Source organism: Camelus ferus, chromosome 25 (assembly GCF_009834535.1).
Source record: "Camelus ferus isolate YT-003-E chromosome 25, BCGSAC_Cfer_1.0, whole genome shotgun sequence".
In the NCBI taxonomy this organism is placed as follows: Eukaryota; Metazoa; Chordata; class Mammalia; order Artiodactyla; family Camelidae; genus Camelus; species Camelus ferus.
This window is the reverse complement of record NC_045720.1, coordinates 5,652,722-5,673,758: the sequence shown is the minus strand read 5'-3', so window position 1 is coordinate 5,673,758 and position 21,037 is coordinate 5,652,722. Positions and strand designations below refer to the sequence as shown.

At 48.7% G+C, this 21,037-nt stretch overlaps 1 protein-coding gene across 3 annotated transcripts in view; it reads left to right on the top strand.

Moving 5' to 3' along the window:
• Positions 1-19,056, top strand: part of KHDRBS3 (KH RNA binding domain containing, signal transduction associated 3) — a 147,592-nt gene extending 128,536 nt beyond the window's left edge. For 2 of the 3 annotated variants that reach the window (XM_032467567.1, XM_032467568.1), the window contains exons 8-9: positions 8,706-8,764; positions 10,585-11,206. In XM_032467567.1, coding sequence (XP_032323458.1) covers positions 8,706-8,764; positions 10,585-10,676 — 151 coding nt within the window. In that variant the 3' untranslated portion in view covers positions 10,677-11,206. Of the gene's footprint in view, positions 1-8,705; positions 8,765-10,584; positions 11,207-12,130; positions 12,190-18,938 lie in introns of those variants that run through there. The other variant, XR_004315074.1, reaches the window with a different exon arrangement.
• The last annotated feature ends 1,981 nt before the right edge of the window (positions 19,057-21,037 follow it).

Below are 21,037 nucleotides of genomic sequence, written 5' to 3'. Positions count from 1 at the left end.
ATCCTGAACCGAGCAGACCTTTAGTCCAGAACCCGAGCTCTCTCCATTTGCACGTGTTCCCTAAGTGAGCGCATCCTGCCTCTTGCTTTTAAGTACCTTTTATATGATGACCTCTGGATTCCGCTTCCCACCTGCCTCCTGACTGACTCCTCCGGGATGTCCTAGAGGTCTAGGACCTGACGTGTCCTAGGCCAGCCTCCTGACGGCTCCCTGCCAGGCGCTCTTTCTCTGTCTGCCTCACTCTTCCCCATCTCAGGAAATGACAACACCATTTCTCCGCGGAGCTTGGAAGCGGCCAGTAACTTCCCATCGCACTCAGGGTAAAGAACAAGAAAACGAAGCCTCTCAGTGGCCCGTGTGCCCCACCCCTGCCTTCCTCTGGCCCCCTCTGCTCCAACTGCCCTGCTCTCTGGCCCCCAGACACACCAGGAGTGTGCGACCTTAGGACTCTTGGACCTGATGGTCCCCCTGCCCAGGGTCCCGTCCCTCGGCTGGGGTCAGCTCAGCTCACCGACGCCCTGTTAGAGAGGGTTGTGGGGTGCGGCTTTATTCCATTCTCCAGGCTCTTTTCTGCACTTACTCTCAGCAGCCCTTCCTGCCACGTGTTCACATATAACTAGTTTCTTGTCATCTCTCCCATCATAATACAAGCTTTTGAAGGTAGCAGATTTGTTTTGTTTCTTAAAGATTTTTAAATAAATTGAACCCATGAGTGAATGAATGAAGGAAAGCATGGAATGCTTGCCTCTAGTATTTGGATCAGTGGAGGCTGCAACAGTTGTAGGTGGCAGAGCCCAGACTCACCGGAGTCTCCTGCCCTTCCCGCGCTGGGCTGGGCAGGGCAGGGCAGGCCTTCGCCCCCGGGCCCTTGCCCACCCATGGCGGTGGGCCTCAGTTTGCAGATGAAGGGAGGAGTCAAATGGACAGCCGTTTCTTCTAGAGCAACGGCAAGACCTTTAATAAGGTAGGTGAATGTATTTTTCTTATAGAATTTAGAAATAGAAACTATTATGTTTGGAAAATTCAGATTTTAATAGCCTCAATTTTATGAAATAAGATAACTGTTAGCTATTTAAATATAACTCATTTCATCGATTATTTTAATTACAATTTCTTAGTAAAGAAGAAAAAGCTGTTTTCTCACCTATCGTTTTAAAATCCTGTTTTGTACCTAGGAAAAAAAAGTGGGAGACAAGTTTTCAGTTACAATTTTAAAAATATTTTTATGGTGTATGTTCTTGATATTGACCCATTTCTTAAATAGGATTCCATTGTAAACTGAAACTTTTAACTCTTAATTATGGGAGCAGGCATAATTCCCCAAAGTGTTTTAAGTCTCATTTTCTACTTATTCCTTTTACCAAATCTTATTTCTGAGCTTAAGGAACATGGGGAAATTACTTTTTAAATTCGCCTTTGTTTTCTCTCCCCTGCCAGCCGTGTGATGGATGTTCTCCTGAGCGATGGGACGTTTCACAGTCAGGTTAACAATATCAACTCTGAAAGTTCTGTAACTCTGAAAAATCAGACCTGCAACTTTTGTGATCTGATAGAGTTAGTGAGCCTTTCTCCAGAGAGGGATTCTCTGATTAAACTATAAATTTTATCTGGCCCTTTAAATTGAGACCTTTACTGTTCCAAGTATTGGCAAATGTATGTAATATTTAATTCCTAAAGAAATTTATTATTTATAAATTAAGTGTATGTTTCTGTTTTCTTAGAGCTGATAATAGCACGTGCCAGTTAGGGATCGGAGCTGTTCTCCTGTTAGCTGTTCCTTGGGGGATCTGCATGTTGGCCTTGCTTAAAAGCAGTTTAACTTTTCTCCTGACTTTTTGCTGATCTGTCCTGGAAGACAGGGGTTTTAATCCTGGTATTGTGTGGGATCTGAGGCTTAGGAGTTGTGACACTGGGCTCTGTCCACTGGCCAGCTCTGTGGGTGAGCACTTCCCCCTGTCACCGCCACACAGACACGGGGACAGCTCTGCAGACAGAGGAAGTGTCCTTCAGGCAGGTGTGCAAGACTGACTCTGCCCGTCTCAGACCTGGTGCCGTCAGGCGTCCTCAGCCCATGGTTTAACTCTTCATCTCAAGACCCCTTTATGCTTTACACCCTCAAAAGTTGGTAAGGGCCACAAGATTCTTTAGCATATAGTGTTAATACTCACCATGTTCGAAACTAAACATTCAAAAATACTTAACAATCATGAAATATGTAATAAGCAACCCTTGCATGTTATCATAAATAATCTGTTTTTAAGAAAAATCACTATTTTCCAAAACACAGTAACTCATAAGAACTGGGGCACTGTTTTATATTTTTGCATCTCTCTTTGATATCTGGCTTCATGGAAGCCAGCTGGATTCTGCTGTCTGCTTCTGCACTCAGTCTGACATGATGCGTTGCTTTGCTTGCAGTAGTGGGAATGACGGGTACGTGGAAGAGGGAAAAGGTGTTTTGGTAGCCTTTCACATAGCTGGGGATATTCTTTTTTGATACTACACCAAAACTTGGCAGGTGATAGTTTCTTAAAGGTTTGTTGCACTGTGGATTCTGACACCATGTGAATAAACTTTTCCTGCTCTGTTGCATTAAATCCCTCAGTGTGTCTTACACTTGATGGATTCTGTAACATTATGCATGGGGCACTGGAAACATGCTGGTTCACCAAGGTTTGCATATTTTCACAATGCTGATATTCCATTATGTAATATGAAAATATCATATTTGTTACTGCTATCACGTCTCCGCAGAGGAGTCTTTAAGTACTGGCTTGCTATCAGTTTATAGAGATAAATACTAGTTTTCCAAAATTCTAGTTTATATTTGGAAGCTGTGTCTTGTCTTTGGTAACAAATACTGTCAGTTGTCTTTCTTGAAGTGAAAGGCTCACTTCATTCATTTCTGAGAAAGCATCTGCCAGATATCAAGTCTGAGTTACTATAGTTTGTCTGCCGTTTACTCTTTCAAAAATATCTTTTCTGACAAAGCAGCTAGTTGGGCTCACAGCACGGGGCCGCCCAGGTGCCCTTCCCTGAGATCGCCAGTGCACGTCAGCGCGCAGCGCAGCTGCCCAAATACACTCCTCATTTCATCGCGCAGAACGATTAAAAGGTGTGTGCTTAATAGTTGAGGTTTATTAGTATTTTTACTGCTTCATCAAGGATATTTTTAAATGAAACTACCTCTTTAAAAAAAAATCTAGTACAGTTTGGCTCCACTGCCTTGATTCTTGCTAAGTTTCTTACACTTTTGCCCACCACCTTTGGTGCAAATGTCAGCAATGTGAACAAGGCGAATGACATCATATTATTGTGAAAATAGCCTGACTAGGCAGACCCCCTGTAGGGTCTCGGGGACTCCTGGAAGTCCTCAGGCCGCACTTGGAAAGCTGCTGCTCCAAGCCATTTTGGAGATGCGATTCATCTTACTGCTCCGGGGGAGAGATGGGCTAGAGATGGGTCCAGCAGCAGGAGAAGCAAGTTGTCTAAAACATTTTAAACCTTGTGCAGCCTCCCCATCAAATGAATGACGGTTCACACTGTAAGCTCCTCGAGGGCGGAAATACCATAATGGTGTGTTTGTCACCCCTGGAGACACTCTGTGAATGCCAGGTGCACCCACGAGGAGAGCCTGGTCCTTACCGCACACATCAAAACTGTCCTGCCTGTCTACCTTCGGAATTCAGTTCATCTGAACACGGAAGGCAGGAATGAAGTGGAGTTAGCACCACCTCTTCCCATTTGAGATGACAGTAGTCACTCGGCAGAACAGCTCCCAGCAGGAGCCCAAGTGCACGAGGATCAAGGAAAGGCCAAAGGCAGCAAAGCCACAGGCCCAGGTCTGGACCGTGGCTGCCGCTTTTCTTCCATCCAGCTCGGACAGCCTGGTTCTGAAACTCATGGTTCAGTATCTTCCTGGGGAAATATTACTCAGTGTTACGAAAGAACTAGTAGGTAAGCAAGGCTCTTGTTGAAAGCCAGTTGGAATTGTTTAGCCAATTAACTAAAACATTTGAAATTCCTTCAGCATATCTATGATAATGGGAAAACAAGAGTAGTCCCAAAGTTTTACTTTAAATTCAGCTGCTGATGTATTCCACTTTGTCTGTGAAAGTTCTCCCTGGCTGTGTGAGGACCGAAGCCTCCTGGGTAGAATGGCAGCACCGGGCTGGGGCGGCCGGCCGGCCGCAGCGCCCACCTGGGTCACCCTTCCTTAGTCCCAGTGGTGCACGGGCTGTGGGGGGGTTAAGAAGAGAGGGGGAGCTGCCAGGAAAGAGTTGTCCTCGGGGGAGAGGCCTTTTTCCGTCAAGGCAGAAGGCAGGAGGAGGTCCGCAGAGGAGCTGAGAGCGCGCAGGGCGCTTCGCTGGTGGCGGCCGCGAGTTCCCGCGGCTGGAGGGGAGGCCGGCACAACTCCCCAGGCAGTGGAGACAGGGTGACTCCTCCCTGCAGGTTCCCTGGGCTGACACAGACTCCTCACAGGCAAAGGAGCTGGTGAGATTCGTTCCAGTGACTTTGAAAGTAGAAATTCGTGAACAGGTTTGAAGAGGTTGAAGGGATACGGGACAGATCAACGTCAGGAGTTGCTTCTCAGTCCCGTTCGGCAGGACAGGGTGCTGCTGGCCTGGTGGACAGTGCGGGCCTGGTGACAGTGCACGCGGTCCCAGCCCTGCAGTTTGCCCCTTGACCCCAGTGCTTTCTCCCAGGGCTGGGCCTGTTTCCTGGCTCTGGAGGATGGATCGAGAACCTCCGGGAAAGCCGGGAAGTCTGCTGCCACTTGGACTTCCTCCACCCCTGACGTGGTGGGACGTGGAGCACAGGTAGAGGACCCAGGGAGACATGGCCTTGGTGCCAGTGAGAGGCGCTCACTCTCGATCTGTGGAGGGAGGGGCTTCCCGGCACCCCTGTTGATGGGGTTGAGGTGTAGTCAGCCTAATGTGTTTTCTTGCACATATTAATATTATAAGTTGTGTCCATAAATGAAGAAACTTTTTAGAGTTTTTTCCCCCTTGGCCGTATGTTGGGTTTTTAGTTTATCCTTGGGAAACAGGATACATCTTTGGTTAATAGACATTTGAGGTGCACGAAATGAAATGCTGCAGAAGCAATTCAGGTGGAACTGGCAGGTATGAGAATGGGGCTCAGCTGCTCCCAGCTGCTTGGCTGATGACAGTCTTGAAATAAGTAATCAGAAAATGGGTGAAATGATAGCAAATGTCAGTTTAAAGTTTTCACTTGTCAAAACTAAGATTGACTTATCACCAAACCATTGCCGGACCGAATTATGCTGCCTTTTATCCTCCCGCTCATTGGAAAACACTCTTCACCACCAATTTTTTTATGCTGAACTGCATTAGAGCACTTCACAGACAGAGTTCCAGTCTATACTCACGTTCATTACTGCTCACTTCATTTAGTAAAAGGGACTTAGTTTGGTCTGACAGCGGTTGTTTGACTCTTCTGTTTCTTGGTCTCAGTACCTGTCACAATCCCCAGTTAAACAGTAAAGGGAATGCTTTTCAGTTTTATGTAGAAGTTACTCTCATTTTTTTCTGTGCAAGAAAGATAACATTTTAAAGAACATCACAGTTTTATTTGTCTAAGGAGCCATTATGATGTAACTTCTGACCTTTGGAAAGAAGACTGAGATTCATTTAATTTAATGCTGAGTTTCTAAGAAGCATTAGCCAGTTTATTTTCAATAAAATGAGAAGTTATGTTGACCACTTGTGGCCCCATGCTGTACATGAGCCACGGACAGTGTTGGGGCTGCCCGGGTCTGAGCAGTGGATTCCGAGACGGGGGATGTGGGGGCGGACGGACGCATGGACTAGGACTGAGCGGGCAGGCAGCTGCCCCTAGGTTGCCCGACACTTGGGGGCCCAGGTTGAGGCTCAGATGTCTAGACCCATATTTGTCACTGACATTTGATCAAAAGTTTTGTTTCTAAATTTCTATTCACAGGACAAGAAGAATATTCTACTTTAGTAACAGTTCTCATATTTAAAGCTATTAAACCTTAAGAGAGAAGGATGCCATAATTTTTTGTTGTTCCTTTTTTGGCTGGATTTTTTTCTTCTTGAATATGAAAATGTCTCTGTTCCTTTTTCAACTAGTCCCTTTTCTTCTCACTATAAATGTATATAATATAACGCCTGGACAGAAAATTAGGACTACAGAAGGAGAGGAGGAATTTGAGGCAAGAGGGAGAACTAAGCCAGTTACAGATTTCGCGACAATCCTATGGCCCGTAGTCTTTTTCCGAGGATGAAGAGGGATCACGTGAGCCCCGGGGGAGCGGTAGGACCTTCTAGAAGAGCGACGGGGCAGGTGGGAGTAAAGCGGGATCCTGTTTATGCAGCCGGCGCGGCGAGCCAGTCACCTCTGGTGTCGAGGTTCGGCACAAGGCGCTGGCCCGGCCCCCATCAGCTGAGCGGCCCTGGGAGGGGGCTCGGCCGCCGCGTCTGTAAAAGCGCGGAGATTTCGTGTAGACGCGTGAGCTATTGCCCACAGAGAAGCTGTTGGGACGGTAGGGGGACCAGCTCCTGACAGTCTGTTCCTCTCACGCTCCCTTCCTTTCCACTCGGTTCTCTAGGAATGCCGATGCTCCGCTGTTTTAAAAACTCCATAGCCACACGTGCCTCCCTGGGAAGGTTGCAGCTCGCCACCTGGTGTAATAGGTCGGCCGTGGGAGGGGCTGTTCTGTTCCTGGACAGCGTTGGAAGGAGCACGTTCCGGAAGCCAGAAAGCTCATGGCAGAGCCAGTGTGGTTCACTGTGTTTAATTAACTTGTGAGGACGTGCTTAAAGCTAGGATAACAAGATCTGGCTTCTGTTTTGCACGTGGAGAAAGCCTTTTATACTGAGGAATATTCTGGCCCAGGCCTTTGATCGGTGCTTATCCAGTCCACTTAGTACAGCCCTGTACAGATGCTCAGTGTCCAGCCCGTTTCCTGCACCTGTGCCGGGCACACAGGGCCCCGTCCCAGCCCCCTCCCTCCTGCAGCCCCACCGTGGGTCTCTCAGGGCCGCACAGACTCTCCTTCCTCCAGGAGGAGGGCGGGGCCCCTGCTTCCTGCCCCCAGGCACTCAGTTCAGGGGGTGAGGTCTGCTGGGGGCCCAGAGAGGGTGAGAAACAGCAGAACTGCAGCGATGGGGCCTCGCCCAGCCCCAGGAGGCTGGGAAGCCCCTCTGAGGAAGTGGTGTTTAGACTGAAGAGTGAGCAGGAGGGAACCTGGAGGAGCACTTCTGGCAGAAGGAGCAGCAGATGTGAGGACCCGACCCCGCAGGCTTGGGGCCAGGGGCACGTAGGTCCCCTGTGGCTCACTCTCCGGGGAGTTGCCATCCTGTGCTGTTGTCACTGGAGCTGACGAGCAGCCTCTGGTGACATTTACCTGAGGAACGGGATGTGGGAGGAGCACCAGGTGTGGGTGTGTGTAGCCGAGGGTGGCACCTGTACTGGTCCTGTGAGATCGGAGGCTGCGTCCTGTCCCAGCTGTCCTGATCCGCGGTGTCCTCATCTGTCACGTGGGTGTGGCAGGTCTGCTCACGTCAGGGCCGTGGCGACACCTGCATGTGGGGTCTCAGAGCCGCACACAGCGATGCTCACAGCGGGGGTGTTGTTACTCACACCGTGACTCCTGAGGTGTCGCACGGCCGAGCTCCGTCACCTTCCATTCTGATTAGAACTTCTTACTTGATTACATGATGTTGCAGTAAGGAGGAGGTTTATTCCCAGGACAATCTAAGTTAACAAATTCAGGTTGACTGTTTCTCTACAAAGTTAAGTAGAGGGAAAGGGGACAGTCTGGGGGAGTGAGTGAAGCTCTTCCTCAGATACTCACAATAGCACCTAAGTTAACTCCATCTGCTGTGGTTGAGTGATCCAGGTTTTCCACAAGTTTATTCGTGTAAAAGATTATGTCTAATTCATATATGTTGCATCTACAAGATGGCCCTGGTAACAGACCTCCCCGCCTCCCGCTAGCTCAGGAATGCCGTGCTGTGGAGTATAGATGTGCCCGGCCTCCGTCCTCATAGCCCCGGTGCTGGCGCGGTGACTGGGTCCTCCGTGCTGGTCCAGCCATCTCCTGATGGAAGCATGATGGTGCCGGGGAAGTAAACCTTTCATCTCAGTCCTGCTTGTTACTTTCTTGCAAAGTGAAGTCCCCAAGGGTCACACCGCGTGCAGCTGTCTGGGAGGGAAGGTTAAAGAGACGCCGTCCTTGCCGTCTGGGAACTTTGCCTCTGTTGGAAAGAAGCCAGGGTTGTCCCCCTCCTCCACCCACGCCCGTGGGACCTCGCAGAGCCCGCCTGAGCTCCTGGCACACACACTGATTGTCCACTGCAGACACGTCTCCCCTCTCACACCGCGTGTTCTTCCAGGACAGAGACCGTCTCAGCATCCCCTGAGCACTAGAGGCTGGTGCTCTGTGCTGCCTGGCCAGTTGCTGGGGTTCAGATGTCAGACGTTTATTGTGAATTACAGTCAGGGACCACAAGCAGGGCCTGTGGTAATCCTACAGGCTGAGGCTTCTGTGTCAGAGCTCGGCATTTTCCCTGGGGAGTCCTTTCAGTTCTTAGCCTTGCCCTTTATTAGTTCTAAGTTTTAGAATACTTCATCGGCTGTGATTTAAACTTAAGCCAAGCTGGTTTGTCCTAACTGTTTTCATCTTTCTCTGCTTGTTTTGTTCTTGTTCAATACAGTGGTGCTGATTACTATGATTATGGGCACGGACTCAGTGAAGAGGCTTACGATTCCTACGGTGAGTGTGTGGCCAGAGTGGAGCCGCAAACAGAAAGGTCACAGAAGCTCTGGGAGGATCTTAGCCGTGGGGATCTTAGACGCGCTGCCTGGGACGGCAGCTCCCTCTCGCCTCGTCTCTGCGGATCTAGCTAGTTGCAGAAGCCCCGTAAGAGTAAATTGGATACTTAAAGAGGACTCAAGACATGCAGAAAATTGCAGGAATTCAGATTCTGAGTTGAGATTTTCCTTTTGGGTTGATTGCCACGTGCTGATTTCTCACTTGTAGAACAGTTTGCTGAACTGCAGGCAGTCGACAGAGTGGGTCCCTTTGGAGTGTCTTTGCTTCTTGACAGTAAAGAGAAATGAAACTGTTGAGGCTACAGGCCTGCGATGATTCCGCTGCCCCCCCGTCTTTATATTTTAATTTATTCCCGACCTCAGATCCTCTAAAACCATTACGGTGGGAGTCGTTCCATCGAGGTTCCAGGAGCACTGAACCAGGGAGGAGACATCCGGCTCCCCCAGGGAGAGCGCTCTCCCCCCTTAATCCAGTGGGGTGGTCCAGGTGCCGGAATCCATGTCCAGAGTCTCAGTGTGCAGGAGGACAACAGGTTTAATTAAAAGAATTGTCAGCAGCAACTTAATGATAGGAAGACGCTCCTTTGCCTCGGGGCAGAGGCATCAAGAGGACAGAAAACTTCAGTCAGTGGCAAAGCTCTAATGAATTGCTAGTACCCAGTGCAAGTGAATCAGGATCCTAGCTAATGGGTGTTGTGACATTTCTCTGAACAAAACTGAAAAACCATTTTCCAGTGTTCCTTTTGAAGTGCATTTTGTTGTATCACCTGCCCCAAGCCTTGATGGCCGCACCTTAGATTTTTTGTTGTTGTTATTTGTAACAAACGCTGAAGAGAAATGCCTTGGTTTGCTGAGTGCTGTCTACTTAAATTGATGCAAGTTAGCTTGAGGGAATGACGTTGATTGCATGTTTGTATCAAAGAAGAGGTCATTTTAAGCATTTTTCTTTCACAGCTTTTTAAAATCGGTCTCTGTGGACACGTGGCTTTCCTGTTGCTGTGTGTTGCAGCAGAGGTGTTAACTGTTTGTTGTCAAAGGCCTGTAGCTGCCTCACTGACAGTCTGAGGTTGAACGGGTGTTTAATTTGGGGAGATAGGGATGAATAGATGTCCTTTCTTACAGAATACCAGTATAGATTCCGTATCAGGATGAGTGCAATTTGATACTATGTCATTAAGCTTATTTCCTATTTAGGAAGCACTTTTGAGGCATAGATCTCCACCCAGCACCACTCAGAGTCACTCTTTCTATGGAAAGACCTCTGAAGAGCGATGCAGGAGTCCCCTTCCCAGTCTGCCCATTCCCATCTTGTTTTCCAGTTTTTTCTCCTTTTGCCTTCACAGATTTTTACCTGTGTCTTTGTTTTTGCTATTAGAAGAAATCCAGGTGACCCTTTCCCCATTCTCTTTCCCATCCGTAAATGTCTTCACATGTTTAGCAGAAAGCAGTTCAATTTGCCACTTGAGTTTGTGAGCTTTTGTTAAATGGGTGGCCAGAAGGAAGTTCTTGCAAAGTTGGCTGCCATTTAAGATACAAAAATTACTTGCCTTCCCGTGCTGATAGGTTTTACTGGTGAGATGGCCACTTTCTGTTGTGTTTGAAATTCTTTATAAGTGAATTCCTTTGGGTTTTTCAGTACATGAAGGATATATATCTTCAGCGTGAAATCTCTCATTGGTTCAGGGCTGAGTTAGATTCTGAAGAAGAAGCCAGCGGGATCCACGGCAGTGATCTAACTGTGATTCGTCTTGCTGACTTTAGGGCAAGAGGAGTGGACTAACTCAAGACACAAGGCACCTTCGGCGCGGACAGCGAAGGGCGTCTACCGAGACCAGCCATACGGCAGATACTGATTGTACTGTCTGATGTTGTGAAATAGCCAATCTCCACCAGTCCTGTGTACTGTTCAAAGTAATTTTTTTCTATGAACAATCCCTTTTTAAATAAATCAAAATGCTTAAAATCTGAATGGATGGAACTTAAAACTACTTTGTTGAGACATCAACCTGGGCAGAAAAAGAAAAAAAAAAAAGACATGTAAAATTTTGTTATTTCCAGTCTGTATGAAAAAATAGGTCATCAAAAGGGAAAAAATAACTTTGATTAACTAGTGTTAAACAAAAAAAATAGGTTTACTAAATATGTTAATCCATCCTTTTAACATAAGCCTCACCTTTCATTTTAAAGGTTTCCATAGAAATTTAGTTATTTTATCTTTGAGCCATATGCTAGTTTTTTTTTTCTCTTGCCAACATGCGTAAAAAGGGAAGCCAGTTATAAGTGCAAATAATGTGGTATTCTTTTGTAACTCAAGTCTTGAAATGTTCTGTAGTGTTAAGCAAAGTCTCCTCTTGCTTGATACTAAATAAACTTTTGAAAGAAATTTTGTGTGTGTGAGCTAACAATTTCATGTTTTTCTTATTTAAAAAGGCCTTCATAAATAGCCGTAAACAGGGAAAGAATTCATTTAACAACGCTTGTCAAAAAAGGGTCACACTAAACATTGTACAACTTCTTTAAAACATGGTATAAAATTAAATGTACCATTATATACTCACCGTAGATTTAAATGCTGTTTAAAGAGTCCAAATGGTATCAAGCTGCTTGAGTGGCACGTTAAAACTACGCACAACCAAATCTTGTTTAAAAACTGGTTTTAAAATAACTACTGATTTTCTGAAAAAGATGTGATCAGTTTTCATCTTGTTGAGCGTTTTTTCACTAGTGCAACTTTGGATTTTTTATGAGACTTTTGGTACCTTAATGAACACCTCGCTCCCTGCTGGAAGCACTAAGCACAAAGCTTTTAAAGACATTCTGACTTATTGAGGTCGCACTCGCCAAGGCTGAGGATGTGTAACCCTTAAACGGTCTTCATTTTCAAAGGTAAATAAATCAAATAAGATTTTAATCTCACTTAATTTATCTTAATATAACTAATAAAACCAGGGAGGTTTACAACTTAGCAAGTTTCATTAGCCATTTTAGAAAGGCTTTAAGATCACCTAAATTCTCATTTTAAAAAGTTTAATTTGTTTTAGTAATCTAAAAAGCCTTAGTTTAGTCAGTTTAATTGGGGCCAATTATTCCCTATTAAACAAATGTAAAACCTCATAACTAGTTGTTTGTAATACATTATTTGATTAGTAATTGAGGGCACTTCTTAAAACTGACAAATATTTAATAAAGTTTTTCTTTAATCGTTTGGCTTAAGTTTTTTTTTAATTGTAGATTATGTAAAATGTTTAATTTTTATTTCTTGAGGGATTTCCTTCTCTTTGAGTAAAAAGGTCTCTTCTTTTGTTAGGAAAGGCCACCCGTCTTGGAAAGTCAAAGGAACCGGTTATGCCCGTCAAGCGAACAGAGGTAAGTCAGCCCCTTTTGTCCCAGTTGCTTTGATGTGCTCCGGAGGTGACTCTGATTCCCTGCTTGTCCCAGGCCGCGTGGAGAACTTCCCATGCTGTTCCCGGTAGCAGCGCTGGCAGTTATGGCCCATTAACCTCCTGAACGTAAACGAGTCAGACGCGTCAGCTCTGTTTCAGCTGCGGAGCTGGGAGGCTCAGGGCCTCACAGGTTGCAAGTACTCCTTTCCTTTCGCCAGGAAAACTGTAAACGGCCTGGTCGTCAACATGAAAACATTTTCTAACGTAGCAAGTGAAAAAGCACTTTCCCAAACCTAATGAGACTCTGATCCCGACTTCATGTTTAAAAGCAGGCTGCGCACGTGCACAGGCAGAAGATTACACGGGCATGCTGGGAATTGTTGACAGTACCGTATTGGGTTTGTGAAAGTCTTATTTGTGTGTCCGTTTTTTTCTGAGTCTTGCAAAACAAAGTATTGCTACTTTTAATAAGATAAATATATTATAAAGTATCTTTTCTACAATTTACAATCTAGGGATCTGTGAATGAAAAGTGTACTCGATTTAGCCTCACTTTCCAGGTCCTCTTGTTTTTTCCTAAAGCCGTCAGAAACACTGCGCAGGCCCTGACACTCCTGAGAGTCTTAGTTTTTGGAAGTGTTTGTGTTTGAGCTCCGTCCCTTGTTGTGACCCTGGACGAGCCACACTTTGGACACCAGCGCGGTGGGAAGGATGCCTATCGCCTGCCGTTGTTACTAAGCATTGAGTGAGATGGTACTGTGTGTTCTGTAACCTGGAAGTGACGCAATACTGTGAAGTTTAATTGTCGAAGTTGAATACAGATGTTTAATAGGTATGGGAAATAAATGAGCTTTTTTTCTTAATTGCCAAAATTAGCCTGAAACAAATTACTCTTAGGGAGAAAATAGTTCTCTTCACTCTCATAAATCAAAATAAGTGTTTCATTTTTTTGTTTGGGTTTTTTTTTTTCTTTGGTGCTTCTCTTCTTGTGCAGAAAGAGAATGTGATATAACACATTTTTTTCAATGTGTGATGTTATGTTGAAATTTTTTTCACTATTTAATAAGTAAATTTTTTTTAGGAATTGGCTTATTGAATAGTAAGTTTCTTCAATGAGAAATTATGGACAAGTTCCCAGAGGGTAAACCCTCAGATGGTCTTCAGAACTAATTCATAGGAATTGTTCAGTTGTATGTTTATTTTCATTTTTTTTTAAAGAGTCCGTAGCTCCTTTGGGCTAGAAAAAAGGGTTGTGAGCCAGGAAGGTCGGGAGCCACCAGGGACGCTCTGGGACAGGAGCTCGGGGCTCCCTTGCTCGGCGCGTCCCCGCTGAGCCTCCGCCCTCCTTGTCTCAGCAGGAGGGCTCTGCTGTAGGCAGGCAGCCTGCTCCTGGCCCCAAGCGCAGGCCACATCACTCCCAGATTGTCCTCTAGCCTTTGTCTACCCCCTCGGGGATCATTTATTTTCTCATTTGACAACATTCACCGAGTGCAAGGTCCACCCCCGACACAAAGATCTATGAGACGTGGGCCTGCATTCAGGTGGTTCAGACTCACATGGACACACCAGTCCTTGCTGTCCCCGTGCCTCTGCCCCTGGAAACCGCACCCCCTCTTTGTTGCACCACAGTCCCTGTGCGCCCCCGAAATAGCTTGCTCCGTTTACACTTCAGTTTCATGTTGCTGTCACAGGACTCAGATGGGTCACAAGTTATCACTGTGACCAAGCATGTGCTTAATCCTTTTTTATAAATGATCTCATGGAATCCTCACAACTTTGGAAGGTAGGTGTCATCTCCATCTTACAAGAGAAGACACTTAAGCTTCAGAAGGTGAAATCACTGTGTGCGCTCCCAGGCCCTGTGACTGGGGGAGTCAGAGCTGCTACGCTGTCAGTTCCCTGGCTAGCACTCGCTCCCCCGTAGACTAAAGGCCTTTAAGGGCAGGGGTAATTGTGCCCTCGTATTCCTCAGAGTACCTCCCACAACACTGAGTGTTGGCTAGACATTGTGCTTGGGAACCATCCCCTCCTCTGTCTGTCCACCCTGCCCTAGAATCCTTCCAGGAGAGATTCTGACTGCAAAATTTAGGTTTGGAATCTCAAGACCCTGTTCCTTGTGGAACAAGACACCCCCCAAGTTATAATCAGTATCAGTGTTCATTCAGACACATTGGCAGAGCGTCTGCTGCCCTGCAGACAGTGGAGACGCAGTGATGACGGGCTCCTGGCCTGGAAGACCTGACCGTTGGCTGGGGAGGTGGGAGGGAGGCGTCAGTGGGGCTGTGACAGATGTGGGCGCGTGGGAGAGGGTCAGGTTGCAGGTGCCAGGTGGGGTGATCCGAGGTGGGGAAGGGGCCAGCAGGGGTGCAAGGACCAGGGAAGAGAACCGCCTAGGGAAGGCCTTCTCGGAAGCATCCGTAGCCAGCTCTGTCACTTACCAGCTTTGTAACCTTGAATAAGTTACTTAACCTCTCTGAACTTCTGTCTAGACTGCAGTTTCCCCATCCATAAAATGGACACAGTATCTCCCATGGTATTGTTGTGAAGTTTAGAAGCATGCCTGGCACAAACCGAGGTGTTTGTTCTTGTTTGTTGCTTCATGTAAGTATTTGGAATTAGAAGAAAGCACAGTTACCTAGGAAGCTTCAGTTACGTTAGCTAGTTAGAGAAAACGAGAAGGTGCTGTCTGCCCCAGCAAGGACACGTAGCGAAGGGTCTTGAGGTCTGAGAAGCTTAAATACGCTGAACCCACTTTGAAATATACCACCCTCTTCACCTTTGAGCCGGCCGGCCGCGTCCCCAGGCAGAGATGGTGTCTTTTTCCGTCTCTGTTCCAACAGGAACTTTGTACAGCCTCTGTTTGCACTGGTTATTGATCCAGTAGCCAGACAGTGAGAGCCTTAAAAACAGGGGCCCTAATCTTTTCATCTTCTTGTTCTATCTCCTCACACAGTTCGGCAGCTTAAGTGTTTCGCTCAAGTCAGTGAATATGAAAAAATGACACTGTCGGTGTGATCAGTGTGACTCCTAACAGGCAGCATTAGAAATGGGTGGGAGTGGTTGGCAGAGCCCCAGAAAGGAAGAAAAGCCACCCTCTGAGGAGTAGTACAAGTCAGGGAGTCTCACTCAGAGGTAGACAGCGACTCTGGTCACTGTGCAGACACGTCCCGGAATTTAAAACTGATGATTTGAAGAAAAATTTATATGTAGTCAAAAATCTAATTAACCAACTTAAGCCACTTGGTAGGGTATAATGTGATGAGTATAAAGTTTGTTATTTTTATGCAAATTGTATCTGCAGTTTACACTGATGTGCCGTCTACACTGATTTATATTGTACGGACGGAAGTGGGAAGATCCATCATTACACGTAAACTAACAGCATCCCCTTGATGCCCGAGTGCCCCTCTTTGAGGAGGCTGCAGCACGTTTCTAAATCTGAGGTCCTCCCCCCTTACCTAACGGCAGGTCCTGTCCAGTTGTAGTTGATTGTGAGCGGGAGTCTCATTCCAAGAACCTCAGCTCTCGCTCAGCGATCTGCGTGGATCGCTGAAGTGCTTTTCCGTCCGAGTGTGAGGCCTGCGTGGCCCCGCGCCTGCGCCGCCGCCGCCGCCCCACTGCTCGCGGCCCCCCGCGCTCTGCTCCAGCCTCGCTGTGGAATAGCCTTCTCGGGCTTGGACATCTGTGCCGTTCCCTGCCGGGAACCCCACTCCTTCTCCTCTCACCAGCCCCTGACACTCTAGCTAGTCATCACTGGTCCGTCCAACGTGGGGGTCAGACTTGAAGCGTCGCCTCACTCAGGACGTCTTCCTTGGCCCAGGGTCTCCACATCTGGCCTGGGTGCAGAGTCCCTCCCGGAGGGCCCTCAGCGCCCTCTGAATCTGCACGACAGGGTCCTAGGCGTGGCCGTTTCCTCTCCTCTGCACCCACCACCCGCATGTGAACATCTTCCTTGCGGACCCCAGTGAGTCAGCCGTCAGGTGCGTGGGGAGTGAGGTGAGGGGGGCAGTGCAGCGTCTCTCAGGACAGGAGAGTGGCCAGGACGCCGCTGGCCTCATCCGATCAACTTAGAGTCATCTTTCCATTCGGGTATTAAATGCTGTCGCTCACACACACGTGGAGGTAGAAGCCGCTTGACCCCAGCTGGCACGCCCGTGCCGCTGCTCCCCTCCCACGGCCCCCGCTGGCATGGCCCCCGCTCCTCATGGGCTCCCTGGACGTGCCCTGGGGGCAGAGGGGCCCCTGCTCACCTCTTGGTGTCTGTGTTCCTCACCAGCTGCAGGACTTCAGGTTCTTTCCAGACGGAACCACGTCTTGTTGGACCTTTCACCCGACCCCGGCGCAGGGGTCACAGCAGGGATGACAGTGCTCAGTGGGGAGCGGCCAAGTGGACGAATGGAGGAGCGAACGACCTGTAGTTCTTGCCACACTGACACTGAGCCCTTTTCAGTTAGTTTGGTTTGTCAGTGGAAATGAGATATTCTGTAACCACTGGCTTTTCTCCATGAGAAACGTGATGCTGGAAAACCAAAACCTGCCCTTGTTTTAGTAGGTAGCACACATGCTTGGTGCAAAAGGCAGAACTTCAGAGAGAGCGCATGGGGAGAAGCTGGTCTTCGTTCCCACCCCTGCCCTCAAACGCCAGGGGCACCTGTTCATGTTGGGTCTTTGTACAGTTTTCAGAGATGGTCTGTGCATAGGCAAAACGTATTTTTTTCTAACTATTACTGTTTTTTACATACAGAACAGCACACTGTTCTACCTCCCATGTTTCACTTTGGAGTACATCTTGGATTTTACTGTCGTTTTGAACTATAAAGCTGTGTTTTTGTTTTTATTGGCCGAATAATAATGATGAATCATGATTTAAACAACCGCTGGCAGACCTGCGGCCCGCCTCCAGTACTCCGTGCTCATCAGAGGCGAGCTGGCAGGTGCGGCCCTTCCTCTGGCCCCGTGCACGCTTGTGTGCGTCTGCAGAGTAAGTTTCTACAGTAGATTTATTGAGTCATCACATTGTAATAGTTCTTACTAGATGGTTCCCCGTAGAGGTAATCAGTACCTTAACCTGCTTTTCAGAAGGAAACTGGAGCCCTGAGTGCCATACTGTCTGTTACCGTGCACGGCGCCCCTGGCCACCCAGAAAGCTCGTCTCCAGAGAGTGGTTCACCGTGGTCTGGGGCTCCGACAGGCAGCACGTGGCGGGCGTGGCGGGCTGGATCACCCTGTGGGAGGGGACGAGGCCTCATAGGCACCCCGGACCCTGTGAGGACATCTCTGGGCGCTCGGCTGCAGATACGCGTCCCATAACCCTTCCTCAAACGCACGTCGGTCTCCTCGCACTCCGGGAACCTGTTCACAGTAGCAGGTGGATTCTGAGGGCCTGGCCCTTCTGTGGGAGGCCCTGCGCTCAGCGCTGTAGACTGCACCAGGGAGGGAGAGGCCTCTGTCCTGGGCCCACGGTCTCACTGGGAGACAAGACCCCAGCTGGCCCTTCCGCTCCCATGTCTTTGCCCATCTTCTCCTCTCCTCTGACAATCCAGAGCCTCCAGCTCTTCGGGATCTCTCTCTCTGCTCTGAGGGCGCTGGCTGTAGGGCCCGCGTGGCCAGTGCCTAATTCTGAGCTGCTGCTGCCTGTGCGGCTTGTCCTTCAGCCCGCTGGGGGTCCCCCAGGTCAGGAGCAAGCCCGTCCGTCCGTGTAGCTTGGAGCACTTAGCCATCCAGCCGGCCAGGAGGTGGCCTGATTCACTAAGCACTGCCCTCATGGACAGAGTCGCTCTGTTCGCGGTTTACTTTCTAAAGTAGCAGCCTTTAGAGGAGCGGTGTGTCTGACCTGTCCTCGCACCATGGTGCCCGAGCAGGGCCGAGGCCCACGGTCCTGGCACTGTGCGCAGGACCAGAGGCTGGATGGGGTTGGGGAGGCGGACAGGTCCCCGCTCTGCCTGCAGACGGGCCAGGAGGGAAGGGTTTCCAGAGGAGGAGAAACCTGCAGAGGATCTTAGAGTTGAGTCAGAAGCAGACAGGAGGATCGTGTCACAGGCAGATACAGGGCCGGGAGGCGGGCACCGTCCATGGCAGGAAGGGGCGCCCTGAGTCTGGGCACAGGTGGGCAGGTGTGGAGCATGAGGTGTGGTGCCGGTGGAGGGAGATGCTGAGGGGCCGCGTTGCAGGGAGCCACGAGGGGGTCCCGGCCAGCCCCTGGGACCGGAGCCTGAGAAGTGTGCGCAGCGGGGGCCTCTCCTCCAGTGTAATGAGGGGTCCGGGAGGCCTTCCTTCCGATTACCACTTGGGCTTTGAAATAACTTTGTTGTAATTAGCGCAAACTGTATTGTTTGGTGTCGGTTAATAAAAAATTTTTTAAGCAATCCGAAAGTTGAGCCTCTTTTCAGGTGACAAGACGGCAGGGACGGTGCCAGTGTGCATCCATAGAAGTCACCGCACGTTTTAATACTGGAAGTTCCATGTGAATAAAGTCAGGGTCGTTGTGAAAGCAGACCCCTCAGGATCACGATGGGCAGTATTTTGATCATCATCATAGTACTTAACCATTCATCTACCTACTGGGCACAGATACCACATCCTGAACTTCTACAGTTCTGTTCTGCATTGTTTTCTATAAATATTCTGATTTCTATTACGTTTCGGCGTGACTGCTTCCTCTGCCATTCCCAACAGGGCATAAATAATTGTTTCTTGATGTATACAAATACATTTCATTTTCCTCTCTTTCAGGAACTTCCCTTCTAATTATGGACTGCTTAAGAATAGTCAACTCACCAACGTGCCTAGTCAGTAAATGAATTCACTTGAGAACTTAAAGATCATCTTTTTTTTTTTTGCACAACTTTGTGTTTTATGAAATGTTTTATAAAATGGTATGCTTTTTAATTTGGAAAGCCTGTTAAAAAGGGGAAAAGAAAAATCAGTCTTGCTGTCTCTTAATGACAAAAAACAAATGATTTGTGTATTCCTTAATAAAGGCTACCCACTGAAATCTCTTCTACTTTAAGATAGACCCAGAAAAACAGTCTTGTTATTTCAGCCCAGCTGATTTGGCATACTTGAGAACCACGTGTGACTGCAAGAGGTCAAGACTCTACGCACATTCCAGATTTGAAAATGATTTATCCATCTCAGTTATGGACCAGTGAGCATGAAAGGGTTGTGCCGAAAGTCTTCCGCCACATAAAAGGTTAACTATACGGGCTTCTGTGAGAAGCAGAGACAAGACCAGAGTAGAAACCTGATTTTCCTGCCTCTCTAATTTGTTGTGGAATCAAGGACGTACTCCCCAGGGACAGCACTCTCCAGTTCCCGCTCTGGTCAAGCTCACTGGTGCAGGGTGATCTCATTCGGTGCACCCCGCTAGAAGCTCGCACAACACGCTTCCTCGTCTTGGAATTCTGGAATTCCTGTGCGTTGTTACATTGTCACTTTCTTACCTCAGGGACCCAGTCCCTCAAGGCGTCCACTTTTCACAGGCACCGTGCTGGGGGCCTTGTGTTCACCACTGAAGCACTTCTAACAGGTTCGCTTTTCCACGTCCTCTCATGGCACATCCTACAGGCGTGATTTACAACTGCCGTTGGTGCATTTATGTTTGTCAGGTACGCATTTCTCCAGCTCAGAAGTGCAGGGGATAAAGGCCCATGTCCCAGGGGGCCACGGCGCCCACCAGATCTCCCCCAAGGACCAGCTCAGTGCCCCCCTTTGTGTGGAACTAATTCTAAAGTAGGAATTTCACAGCATGAGCCAGATTGCCGTAAGTGGGGGAGAACTTGGGCTCCCTTATTCCTGCAGCCATTTCACCTGCCGACTCAGTGACAGTCAGAGCCTGACTGGGATCCCAGGGCCTGAGCTTCCCGACTCGCCACCTGTCTCCCTTCTCCCGATGCTGCCCTTGCTGCTGCACCCCGGCCTCCTGCCTGTGTCACGTCACCCACTGCACACGCCTTTGGTTTACCGAGACTCCTACACGCTGGGCACCGCCCCACGTCCTGCACGGGACACGGCAGAGGGGGTCCTGCCGCCAGGAGCTTCCGTTCCAGTGGGAGGAGCTGGACCATCACCCCCGCAAACCAGAGGGTGTCCGGTAGTGACGAGGCCATGGGGCGCGGTCGCCGGGAGGGGCTAGACTTGGCTTCGGGCAGTAGAGACACAATACGGTGGCGTTTAGTCTGGATCTAGAAAAGTAAAGAAATGAGCTACGTCAAGACACTAACAGGTGCCCAGACCCTGAGCTGGGGACACAAGGGCTTGAGGAGCCCCAAGGATGCAGTGCAGACGTAACAGGACGAGCAGGGGGCGAAGCCTCCCCAGTGAAGTCTGGGAGGGGCGGGGGCCAGAGCCAGGAGGGCGACTGCGCTCTAATGAGGGCTGTCGGGCACACTGGGCAGAGGACTTACATGATGCAGGGTCTATTTCAGCAGAATCACTTTGGCAACCACGTTGAGACTAGGCTGTCATGGGACGAGGTGGAGGACCCGTTAGAGTCCCCTGCAGTAAAGGGCAGGGAAGGTAGCCTGGCCCGGCAAGTCCTGAGGACTAGGCCAGACCTGACGCACTGATCAGACGGGAGGTGCAGGAAAGGAGTAGGTGGGTGATGCAGGGATTTGGATCTGGAGCCGGTGGGAAAATAGAACTGCTGCTTTCTGAGGTCGGGAGATGGTAGAAGAAACTGTTAAGATACAGATCAGGAGTCTGAGGGGAGATCTCAGCTGGAGACAGGGATTTGAGCCATTAGGACATAGATGTCACGTGAAGCACGGTCATGCGTGTGACATGAGAACAGGCCTGGGGAGCGTACAGCACACGCAAGTCAGCGAGGTGGA